We start from the raw sequence: 11,980 nt of genomic DNA, 5'->3' as shown, positions 1-11,980 counted from the left end.
CGCTCTTCCCAGCACCATTGTAATAACTCATGCAAATGTGAAGACTCTAGAGACAAAGGGAGGTCAAGTAAATGGCTCAGGGATTCATGTCGACAAACAATATTAGATGTAAAATGTGTACCTTTGACAAAAGTATTAATATAGTGCTTTTGATTTTTGCCTGATGAAAAGTGAAAAGTAGTAATTACGGAGTGACAGAGGAAAATGAAGTTTTGAACCAAAAGGCAAAGTTCGCGGATGAAAAAACCCAACCCAATTAGCTGCTTATGAGGAATCGAAATTCAGAGCATTTGCTCTTCCATCTCCCTCAACAACCTTTTGATTGACTCTGCTTAGATCTGTACAGCAAAGCAGATAAATCGACATGCCACATGCATGCGATGCTTAATCATTTGTAATAGCCATATTTGCCCTGACATATAATTTGCTATATCAAGCCAGTTTTTTCTTGCTCACCAGTGTTCTGCTGCTTGGCCTTTGCTTTATAAAACATTTAATAGTTTGCTTTAAATACATCAACGCGCTGATATATGATTGCCCTTTGTATGCCTCCTCGAGAAATCATGCGCTTTCCTCCTATTGTGCTTTGCATGGTTTGTCATTGGTGAAGAGATCTGGTGTCGGGAAAGAAGGGGTATTAAGGTCTTGATTTTCTGTCTTGTACAAGCAGCTACTCCGTGCATAAAGGCCATCAGTCCTAGTGAAGGCTGGACTACTGGTGGGGCTACTGTCATCATAATCGGAGACAACTTCTTTGATGGCTTGCAAGTCGTATTTGGAACGATGTTGGTCTGGAGTGAGGTAAGCTATCAAAATTGGTGGGCTCTGAACTGTAACATTTTTCCATGAATGATTTTAACAAGCTGTCAATAGGCTATCGACGTGAGGTATCAGGAGATTTTGTTGCGCGGCGCCTTTTTAACCGTGAATTCGCATGTGACAATTGACTACGCGGAGAGCAATAGACTTGAGGCACATCATGGCCCTCTAGTGGAAGACTTGCTGCAGGAGGTCTCCCAGTACAATTGGACAATTAGTGTTAAAATTACTAGGAGTAGCCTTAAGGAGACATATGGAGGCAATTTTCATATGAATGATGCCCTGTGGCCTTTCCTGCAAACGAAAACCGAGGATCATTTACAGCGCTTTGTCTTAAAAAAAATCCTTGTAGGACCCGTATCTTCGAATGTGACAGCAAGAGGGAAGATTTTGAGACAAAGAGTATGATTGAAAGTAATTTTATGTAATTATGTGAACTGGCTGGCATCAGCCTTATCAGTGCCATCTTGGTTCAAGGTATGTTTTCTGTACGATTTTTATAGCTGATAACACCCCACGCCATCAGAGTTCAAACACCGCCACGGCACATTCCAGGAGTTGTTGAAGTAACTCTGTCCTACAAATCCAAACAGTTCTGCAAAGGTGCTCCCGGCCGATTCGTCTACACTGGTGAGTGTACGGTTTCCTTGCTCCTTTTGGGATAGTAATTCCCATCTCTTAATGACATACAGGCGGTGCAAAGCGCGAGCATTAAAATGCTGTTCAAAAATAGGACGTGTCCTGCAGGAGATGTAACTGGTGGTAGCTGGACCTCAACATACCTGTTCCTATGGGCACCCAGAAGCTCTGGTGCCCATCCGAACCCCTTGGGTCTCAAAACTGTCTCGATGTCTCCTGAGATCAACCTCTCTCACAAGATGCTTGTTACTTCTGGTTTTCATTTTGGCCAGAAATAGTTTAATAATGGTGTTTTCTACTCTGCTCCAGCCAGAAAAAGGAGTTAAAAAGTATATAGTGATGAAAAAAACAAAAATTCAGACCATCTATCCAAACTTCTTGAACTTCCCTAAAGGTTCAGTCGAAGTTTTAGGCACCGGTTCAAGTAGCTGTTGTGGGATCCAAATAACTTTATCCAACCTTACTCACAATCTGGCTCTCAAAACTCTTTCAGACCTGAAACTTGGGATACAGACTCACAAGCCTGGGAATGATTTATTTGCGCCAGTTCTGTGACATACGTTCGATTTTAATTTGCAAGAGCGCAAGACAAAGTAGGAACTTTGTGGTTTTCAGTGGTTTTAATATGAAAAGTCTTACTTTGGGATGAAGTATTGCTGGCTTTTTATCTAAAATGTGTATTACAGGTTTTCTGGCATTTAACAATGACTTTAACTGAGGTGCTGGGAGGGTAAGGGGACAAATAGCAATTTAATTTAAGCGTACTTTTGGATGAGGACTCTAGGTCATAAATCTGATCTGATGAATCAATCTCTCTTTTGAAAACAAAGAGCCTTTAACTGTTTACTCGACAGACTGCAGGGATTCGGGGAGACTTCTCGCTGCTTATTGGGTAGATAGTGCAGATTGCAGATGATGTGCAGATGATGTGCATTTTGATGAATATTTTCCCACTAGACTGCAACTGTTTCTATCTATTAACTTAGATCTAATGGGAAAAAAGTGTGTTCCTGGGTAGCTTTAAGCTGGGACTCTTTACACAGTTAACGCATGGTGGATATGTTTCTCTGCCTGCCTAAGATCTGTTGCTGAAGTGAACTTTAAGGTGAAGGCAGCATCTGAGATTCCTGTTTTCCACCTATCCCCAAAGAAATCCCAACCTGAGCAAACCCGATGCTTGCACTCGCACCTGAGTTCCTCACTTCTGACTGACAAAGGAGAGAATATTTACATTTTCTTGACCTTTCTGATTGGGTTTTTAGCAGAGTTATCGAATGGGAAGGTATTGACTGCGGTGTTTTGGTGTTATCTTGAAAGCCAATGTTTTTTCGTAGGCTGTTGCAGGGTTGGGAACCGCAGGTGAGGCTGTGTTCGATCAAGATTATGGGCTGAAAAATGCTATTGTGAACATAACCCATGCAAAAAAGCCACAGCAGAGCCTCTTGACAAGTATGACTAGCTAAGATAAGTGTTCAGGAAAGTAAAAAATGAATGAATTAAAAGCCTAAGCCCAGGATCCAGGCGTTGTAGCTGTTGCGAGCTGGTGCGGTTCCAGTGCACGCAGGGAAGCGCTGCAGATTCGAACCAGATGACGGCCTGGCTCCCGGTGCAGGGGCCTGGAATGTTCACTTGCTTTATCCTAACGTCTCTAACTGATTCCTTAGGTGCAGAATTTGAAAATTTGGCACATCTTGCTGTTTTGAACTTGTTGCTAGTGTGTGGACGCAAATATGTATGAAACTGTAAGGAAGAGCTGTTCGTTTCTACTTTCCTGGGGTTGTCTTTTGTCCTTATTGCTAAGGATGTTCCAAGGGATGCTGAGAGTGTCAGGAGCTTCTCCTGCTGGGATGAAATTGCAGTAAAGTTACATTACTACTTTAATGGGAATATATATTTAAAACACCTTTTGAGGGAAACAAAATCCTCTATCCCAGCAATAAGAAAATAAGATAAAGCCAGCGCCTGCCCAACTGAGAAACTTTCTGCACGCTTGGCTTTATCCTGAAGCGATAGGGTGATGGAGATAGTCTTTGGAAATTACACCACATTTCAGAAAACAAAAATGATGTAGCCCTGGAGGAGGGAAGGGCTGAATCCCCAGGGCATCTGTTTCCCATCAGTGTCCCACCATGCTTGCAGGCTGGCTTGGCACTCTAACATTTAACCTTCCCAGCATGAGGTGGGCCATAGGGCAACGAGGCTGCGGAGTAATGAAACCAGAGTGGAGCATGGTGCACAAAGCCTTTGTGAGCCCAGAAGCTGAGACATTAAATGATCAGATATGAAAGTTCCAGATTTTTCTGCCAAGCCCCCATTAGCCTCACGCGAGAGGAAGAGCGCGCCGGCGCTCAGCAGGCGGAGGCGAGGCCTTTCCCCATCTATCCATGCCTTTTTGCCCGCTGCTTTCAACTATTATAAAGATACAATTACCTTGGGAGATTGTGGCAGTTCAGTTGATTAGCACGGTGAATTAAAAGAATGAGTCACAAATGACATGTCCAGCTCTTCTCTACTAGTCCTTTGTATTCCCAGTGTAGCTCACCCCTGTTGTAAGAAGGTCAAAAATTAGAGAGAGATAACAATTTTCAAGCAGCTAGCACTTAGGAGCAGAATTAACAATCATTCTGTATGTAATTGCCAGTTAATAGTAAATTGCCTTCTAGACTGTAAAATGCAATATAAACTGGTGGGCACCTAAAATTAAATTAATGAGGTATTTGCTGCATTTAAAAGTGAATAGTGCAAATTAATAACTGGGTACAATTCTTGTTTGAATATATATCGAACGGTGCATTCTTTGCTTGTTTCATAATAATTTTAAAAGCGCTGCCTGAAAAATTCTCTCTCTCTCTGAGTAAATCGAGTGGTTTGTGCAGGTTGTAGCCATAATTTTGCTGGTAAAGTCTTCCAGGTTTCTAAATTAAATATCAGAGATTATTTTTTAATTAGAATATAAGCACTGCAGTGTTATTTGATTACGGCAAATTGTGATTTGTATGCTCCTAAATGAAATTATGTTACAGATAAAATTGCACCTTTACGCACATATTTTAAGCTCCGCAGATTCTGTTGGTTTACTTTAAGATGAGCAGCAGCACCGTATTTACCATGTGCTTGTGCCACCGCGTTACTGTTTTCTCCGAGCGTGTATTTTGCATAATGATTTCCCAGCGAATAAAGGAAGTGTGGTCCGCCCCGATGTACACCGAAATAGTTTCGAAGAATGCCAGTTGGCACTCGCAACTTTGAACGCCGGCTGCTCGCGCCCCAGTGTTTCTGTCGCGCTCTTGTGTTTTGATAACTTCTTTTGCTCGGTGAAAGAAATGCCCCAAATTGTCAGGAGCCAACCCTTGGTTTGCAGCAGAGCGTACCCGGGTGCTGTACAAGGTATTGGCGTCCGACTGCAAACATGTCCCGAGCAGACGTGGAGCAAGCGTGAATGTTGAATACATGGAACCATTCCCAGGTCTGCAATGCATTTGCTCGATGCGAACATAAAAATGATTATTTTTGCACAAAGGCTCGCATTCAATTTTAAGCTTACGAAACCATTACTCAACCAGCAATCGCTCACAGTTTGTGTTCCCTCTGATAGAGTATTTATGTTGAGGAAGGGCGGCCGGGCTCCGCGGCTGGCACGGCACCAAGGGGGGGAAGCCCTCTGTAGTCACTACATTGTCCAGATTTTTCGGTTTGGCTCCGTTTTCCCTCGGTGCGGGGACCTCCGCTTTGGCTGGGTTCCCTCGCTTAACCCCCGCTCTGCAAGATCTCGTGTTCCTCAAGTATTTTTCGAGATCTTTTGTGTGCATTCAAATGGGCTGCTGTCAATGGCGCTGTTACACTGTTTAGAGTCAATAGCTCCCTTCCATCACAGCCAACACAAACTAGCTGTCTCATAGGTCAGTGCTCTTTAAACAAATTACTTGTATCCACAGAGCAAATGATTGTTAATTGCCTCCCACAAATCATACTATTTTTACTATGCTAAACTCCATGCTAATGCCTTAGTTAAATTTAAATCACCTGATTATTTCTTGTACGTATTCAATTATTGCTCTTAAGTACGAAATCTGGTGGCTTTGCGAAAGGAATGCTAAAAACACATGTAATGGATACGGGACTTTATTGGAAAGCCTTAAAAAAAAAAAAAGTAGAGTTTCATTCATTTTAATGAAATCCTCAGCATTTCCAATTCATATATATTGCATTTCCTTTCTTTTTTTTTTCCTTTCTTTTTTAAGTGCTGTTGTCCTGCAGCAACTTGAAGTCGCTGTTATTACAGTATTGGGTATTTATTGATCAGACCTTGTGTCAGTATCGGTTGTTAGCAAGCTGAGAAAACATCAAGAGAGAACAAATATTCTTGCCCTTTCTTCAAGATGGGTCTTTCTGAGGCATCCAAAGTGAGCATCATAGAGCCAAACCCAGAAAGTACCTCTGTTGATGTGTTTAACCGATGTATTGCTCTAGCGCAAAACGCATTTTTCTTAAAGCAGTAATGTCAAACAGCAAGAGATCCCAGATACCTGCCTTTCCTTATAAAGGAGGCTTTCCAGCGTGACATACATTTTTAATTAATAGGGCGATGCTAAACATACAGAAATGATTTAGTAGCATCAAGTCAATAGCGTGTTGGATAATGTATGTTATATAATAGCTCTTTTTTAAACAGTAGCAATTCCAGGTTTATCAGGGTCATTGTTGTCCCCTTTCTTTTCTGTCTCAAAGGAGGCCAGAAGAATGAGACATACCATTTGTGCTATTGCACAAGTAGACTATTTGTCCTAATCAGTGACACCCATTTACTAGAATTGCTTAAAATGAACTATACCTCATACAGAAATCGCACATTTAGAGTGTTCCATTCATCATCTGAAAATTGAGGGCCAGTAAACTTTTCTGTTCCTCCAGCGGGATCATAGACATGCATCAAAATGTTAAAAAATGATTGGTGAGAGAGAACTGTCACCCATTTATCAAGGAAAAGGAACATTATTTGCTAATTTCCCAACCAAGGCAGTGACAGGGTGCTTCGTCTTTAGACCCATGGTGACCAACATGGCCTTTTTGTTATTAGTACAAGTCAAGCGCTTTTTGGCTGTTGCTAACAAGACACATTTGTCTATCATCAGAGAGTGCTTTATTTTTTTCCAAGTAGCTGTGACCAAAGTCTGCTCCCCGTGCCATGAGCGGCTGCACCTCGCCAGGTCGCGGTAGCGCTGAGTCGCAGCACCGCTGATAAATCACAAACTTTCCGTGTCAAGGTGAAGGTATCGACTCTGCTGTACCCAAACTGACAAAATGTAGCGCGGAAGCGATGGCAATTCATCTTGAAAAAAAATAAAATAAAATAAGGACAAAAGGGTCATCTTGGCTTCGTGTAATAATCAGGAAAATTTGAGTGCTGAATAAGACCTTTACCTTGTTTTTTTCTGAGAAGGGGGAAAATAGGCTTTTCTCCTTTTTCCTGTGTGCTGCTTGTATTCTATAGTTAAATAGTAAAATCAGTTATGAATCTGTCTAATTCTATTTGTATTTCTATAAATTTAGGTTTATTGCTATTTATTTTTATTACTATAGCCTGATTGTAGCAGCCTGAAAACTTCCCAAAGTTTCAAAGCAAAGAAAAAAGGTGGAAGGAGAGGAAATAAGATATTTGACTGAAAATGTACATCTCATTCTCATATTGTGAAAGTAAAGAGAGAAATCTGGGTTGCACTGGAAGGTATCCAGCCAAATGTCTGGTTTGGGTCACTTACTGCTATAGATGCCACGTGCCTACACCAATATTCCCGTTAAATTAATTTGTACCCTCGTGGAAGTGCTACTGAGCTGAAAAGAAACACGTCCACCGTCTTTGTGGCCTTTGTGTTGAGTTGACCGTAGCATGGAAATAAGGAAAACACTCGGAAGTTCAGGGTTAATAAGAATAATGAGTTTATTGTATTTCAGAACTTGAACTGCCATGCATTACAGTGCAACTGCCATAATTAGGAAGCTTGGTAGTGTTTTCAGGTCAGATTTCAGTTACTGGGGAGTCTGCATCTCATAGACATATTTTTTTGGCCAAGTGATTTTCATGAAAGTTGGTTTAAAGACACTGCTGTGGGCCTGATGCCTCATGTACATTCATTTTTTTAAGTTAATGATCACAATTGTAGTGGAATGAATGCAATTTGCTGAGCAAAAAAGAAAAAAATATTTACAATATTTTGCATATCCACCGTTGTTTATATTTTAAAATAATTCCCCAGACATTATCCTTTGCGTAGCTTCTCAACAAAACCAAATGTTCCTAAAATTTCTTTGAAACCCATTTTGTAAGCCTACAGAATACAGCTATTTCCACAAGCATTGCTAGTCAATGTAGTTGTTATTCACAGGCTGAATATAAATTACTGTAGATGACTATTGATTTTTAAATACACAAACTTTCATGGAAGCCATGCGAAGTCGCATGATTAGAAAAGCTCCGCGGTGGATCTGGAGTTCCTCGGGTGACGGTTGGTGAAGGTCAGGGGGTGCTGGTCCCCAGCGTGGGCTGCCGCGCTGGGATGGGTCATGCTCCTTGCCATGGGTGTCCATTGGCCATGGGCGTGGAGGACACTGACGGAGGGATGCAGATAGGGATGTTAGCAACTCATGCCCTAGGAATTTCTTTTTTATCCTTGTCTTTTATGAGCTTGAAATTTGCAATCTAGGACTGGATAGTTTTCTGTTTTTAATTACATTATTTTCAACATACACAAATATTGAACGAGGAAAGAAAGGAAATATTATTGACACAACCTTGAGAACATCTCCTTAAGTATGGATGTGCAGTATGGCTTCTCAGAATACACTTTTTAAACCTTCTTAGACACCTGAATAAAAACCTTCAACGTTTTCTCCAAGCTAAACAATTTTAGTACACACAAATATATTTTATACTATACTGCATAAATAGTTTAAAATTGTCATTGAAAACTAAACGAATAGTTTTCTAGTGGAAGGTGTCCCTGCCCATGGCAGGGGGGGGGGCTGGGTGATCTCTAAGGTCTCTTCCAACCCAAAGCATTCAATGATTCTATGATTTTACACAGTTCTGAACAATCAGAGTACTGATAACATTGGCTTTCTTTCTATTTTTAAAGTTGCTTAAGCATTTAATAATGCTGTTTTATAGACTCATTGAATTCAGTTCATTATTTGAGATATATTTTCCAATATTCACAGGTAATACAGAGATTTCACAACTTGGAGTAACATATATTGTTGTTTAAAAAGGTGACATGACACAGGAATATTGTTGTAAAAGCTATGTTAGATGATATTAAGGATCTGATTATAAATCCGCTTTGTCTAAATATTACATTAAAATATTACAATATTATATCCTTATGCTGTGTGATCTCTAAGAAACACAAAGGTGAGCGGTTGAGCAGAATACCAGCTCTTACAGATGTTTGCTGAAGCATCACAGATTTCATATGGTGCTGAGAGGGATAAATACCTTTGAAGAGCTAAGCCAGGGAAGCCAGGGAAATGATCACATTTTCCATTTGCTGTGATCAAGCATCATTTTCAGCAGAGTACATGAAATTCTTCTATTTTAGAAGAATCGCAGCAACTGGTTGTGCACCCACCTGCACAAAGAGCCCGGGTACCTCCCCCGGGTTTCCATGGATGTTGAGTAACATCTCCATCAGCATTTTGGGAAGGGGTGGGTGCAGCACCTCGTAATCCAGCTGTGATGGTTCAATCAGGGGGAATTTCTCTGCTCGCAGGTGTAATTCTCCAAATTGTGGCTGGGTGGGAGCAAGGGGAAGGAGGTGGACCCATAGAGCCCATCTGTAGAAGGAGGGATTATTCAGCTGTGAGGCCTGGCAGGGGAAGAAACTCCCAAATATCACAAATACAGGAAACAGATGCAAGGCCAGTACATTTCAGTAAAATAGAACTTATTTAGGAAAATACCCGTGAGTATTAAATAGTTGAATCGTAATGTTTTGCTGCTTTGATGTAGCACACAGTAGTGAAACACGTTACCAAATCAGCAATATGCCTTGTTCTTTGGAGTAGCATATACTGTCATCTTAGTCATATCACGTTGTTTTCATTAAATGCCATGTTTTATTACAGTTATTAGACTGTGGTACTTCCTTGCTATGATTGGAACATGTATGATATGATATCATACAGGTTTCCTTCCCCTTTCACTCCTCACTGAAACACTGCCAAGCCCCTCCTGTGCAATGCTCCATGCTAACAACTGGTATGATCTGGCTTCTTACTGGTGGACCCTTAGTTTCTTATGATCTGCTCATTCTGTGTGTTTAAATCACGGTAAATTTGCATGTGTTTTACATGGCAAACTGCTGTCAGAGTTAAATATGTGTTCTGATGTAGTATCTCAGTTAACCCATACACCAAGCAGGCTGCAGGTGGGTTTACTTTAGCTGCTTTCCATTCACTACTTCATACCTCACCTCTTAAATACGTTTATCTCATCCAGAATCACAGACTCTAAATATCTATAAAAGCAGCAGTGATGTTTGCACAATGCAGCAGGTTGTGTTGATGCCTTGGGATGTCCATGTACAGGTGAAGCTCATTCCTCCTCATAAACCCAGCCATTGCTTTGTGCAGTCCAGATGTGTGCTCCATCCATCCAGGCACCCCTCCGGTGGCCTCAGGGAGATGCTGTGGGGCAGTCCATAAAAGCAGGGGGTGCATGAGGCTCCTGCTGTGTTTGTTGCTCATTTTTAGTGGCATGGGGAGCACAGAGCTGGGGAGGTGGCAAGCACTGGGCATGGCTGTGGAGATTGCACCTGAGCACAGATGCCCATGGTCCTTCACCTTCACGTGTACTACACAGCTGCGGTGTGCACCCAGATTTGCTCAGGCTGCCCCAGCCAACACGCTGCCTTTTTATTGGGGCTGCCATGAAACTTCTTTTTCCATTTTCCTTTCTCTTTTCATTTTTTCTTTCCATTCCTTTCTCCCTTGCTTTCCACCTCTCTCTCCTTCATTCATTCATTCACTCATTTAGAGTAAATCTGCAGCTATTATGATGGTAATGACTTTTTTGGCAAACGTAAGAGCCTGAAACACAATCGTTCTCAGTAGAATTGGAAATGCAGGCCTCCTTGCAGAAACCAGGGTGATGAAGATATTAGTGTTCTACTTGTGACTGAGTGCCACCTGCCAAAAGGTGCACCAAGACACCCAGATCTTGTGGTGGGACAGCCTAGGGAGGTCGGGTGGCCCCTGATGACCACCAAAAGTGTTGGAATTGGGATCTTGAAGATCAGGGGACAGATTATTAGACATCCAGAGTATCTACATCTTAATGCACTACACATTTGTGGAAGATGCATGTGCTTTATTTTTTTCATCATTATCTGCCCCTGCATCTCATCCTTGCTCTCTTCCTTCCTCCCCTTCCTTGTTCCTCTGTTCCTTCCTTCCTGGAGGAAGAGGCAGCAGTTGGTTTGGTAGGAGACTGGACTGGCCAGGAAGCTTTTCCCCTTATTTCTTCTCCCAATCCACTTTCTAGTATGAAATGTGTTCTGCTGGCGATGTTCTGACCTACTCTACAAAAGAGTCTGGACGGGACAGGCTATTCTTGAACTCAGTAAACTGACATTTTTCTTCAAGGATGTAAAAGTACCGAATGAGCGTTCCCTTTTTGCTGGCGTTTGATGGGCTCTTTTACTATTTCTTTGCCAAATCTCGTGTGATTTTGTGTCCCTGGCAGGAGCTCGCCCTCCTCAAGGTTGTGGCACATAGCGTTCCTCAACCGTGGGGATGAGCGCAGGGGCCCCAGTTCAATCAAGGCTATAAAAGCCGTAATCAAACGCATTCTTTGAGGTATATAAATGAAGTGTTTGAACGTGAGCCAGTTGTTGTCAGTGAGGATATTCTGTCACGACAAGGTGATGGGGCTGACCCATCTCTGCATCCCAGTGCCGTTATCCTCTACCAGGTTCTCCTGGATGGGAGGTCAACCCCTTTGTCATCACTGGAGTCAACGCCTGGCGTGGGCTTTGCTTTCCAATTAGGAAAAAAACATATAAACCCCATCAGTATTCCCACAGTTAATATGAGTATTTTAAGGAAAATTCTATACCATTATCTGATTGAGAGTAATTATTAGCTGACCTGTGAATTTTAGGCCTGTAATTGAAACAAGGGAGTGAGTGCCATTGTTTCCCTTCCTGCTATCTGAAGGAAAGCTGGGCGATTACGAGAACCCGGGGAGATAAAGACAAAGGTGGCGTTTTGGTTTTTTTAATGAAAAATCTATTTTTAGTTTCTCTGTGGAATGGGGTGAATTTAAATGCCTTTTAATTTTTTATTTTTTTTTTATATTTTTTTATTTTTTTACAGTAAATAGGTTGTCCTTAGTAAGTCCGGGGATATTAGTCCTGCTTCAACAAGCAAGAGTGCCTTCTGATGAATGATGTGTTCAACCCCTCCATGCCTTTGTATTTCCTATGCATTCCACAATGCTTGGCTCACCCTGCCGAGTTCTGTGATT

General features: G+C 41.7%; 1 protein-coding gene across 1 annotated transcript in view; it reads left to right on the top strand.

The window, feature by feature from the left end:
* LOC104545747 (transcription factor COE3) overlaps positions 1–11,980 on the top strand; it is a gene marked incomplete at its 3' end in the record, with an annotated part of 35,317 nt that overhangs the window by 8,633 nt on the left and 14,704 nt on the right. The window contains exons 3-4 of the mRNA XM_010190957.1: positions 671–801; positions 1,323–1,449. Of these exons, the coding sequence (XP_010189259.1) occupies positions 671–801; positions 1,323–1,449 (258 nt within the window). The remainder of the gene's footprint in view (positions 1–670; positions 802–1,322; positions 1,450–11,980) is intronic.

The sequence above is a fragment of the Mesitornis unicolor genome, unplaced genomic scaffold (assembly GCF_000695765.1).
Source record: "Mesitornis unicolor isolate BGI_N332 unplaced genomic scaffold, ASM69576v1 scaffold21238, whole genome shotgun sequence".
Taxonomy (NCBI): Eukaryota; Metazoa; Chordata; class Aves; order Mesitornithiformes; family Mesitornithidae; genus Mesitornis; species Mesitornis unicolor.
Note: the sequence above shows the minus strand (reverse complement) of the source record. Positions and strands in the feature narration are given on the sequence as shown.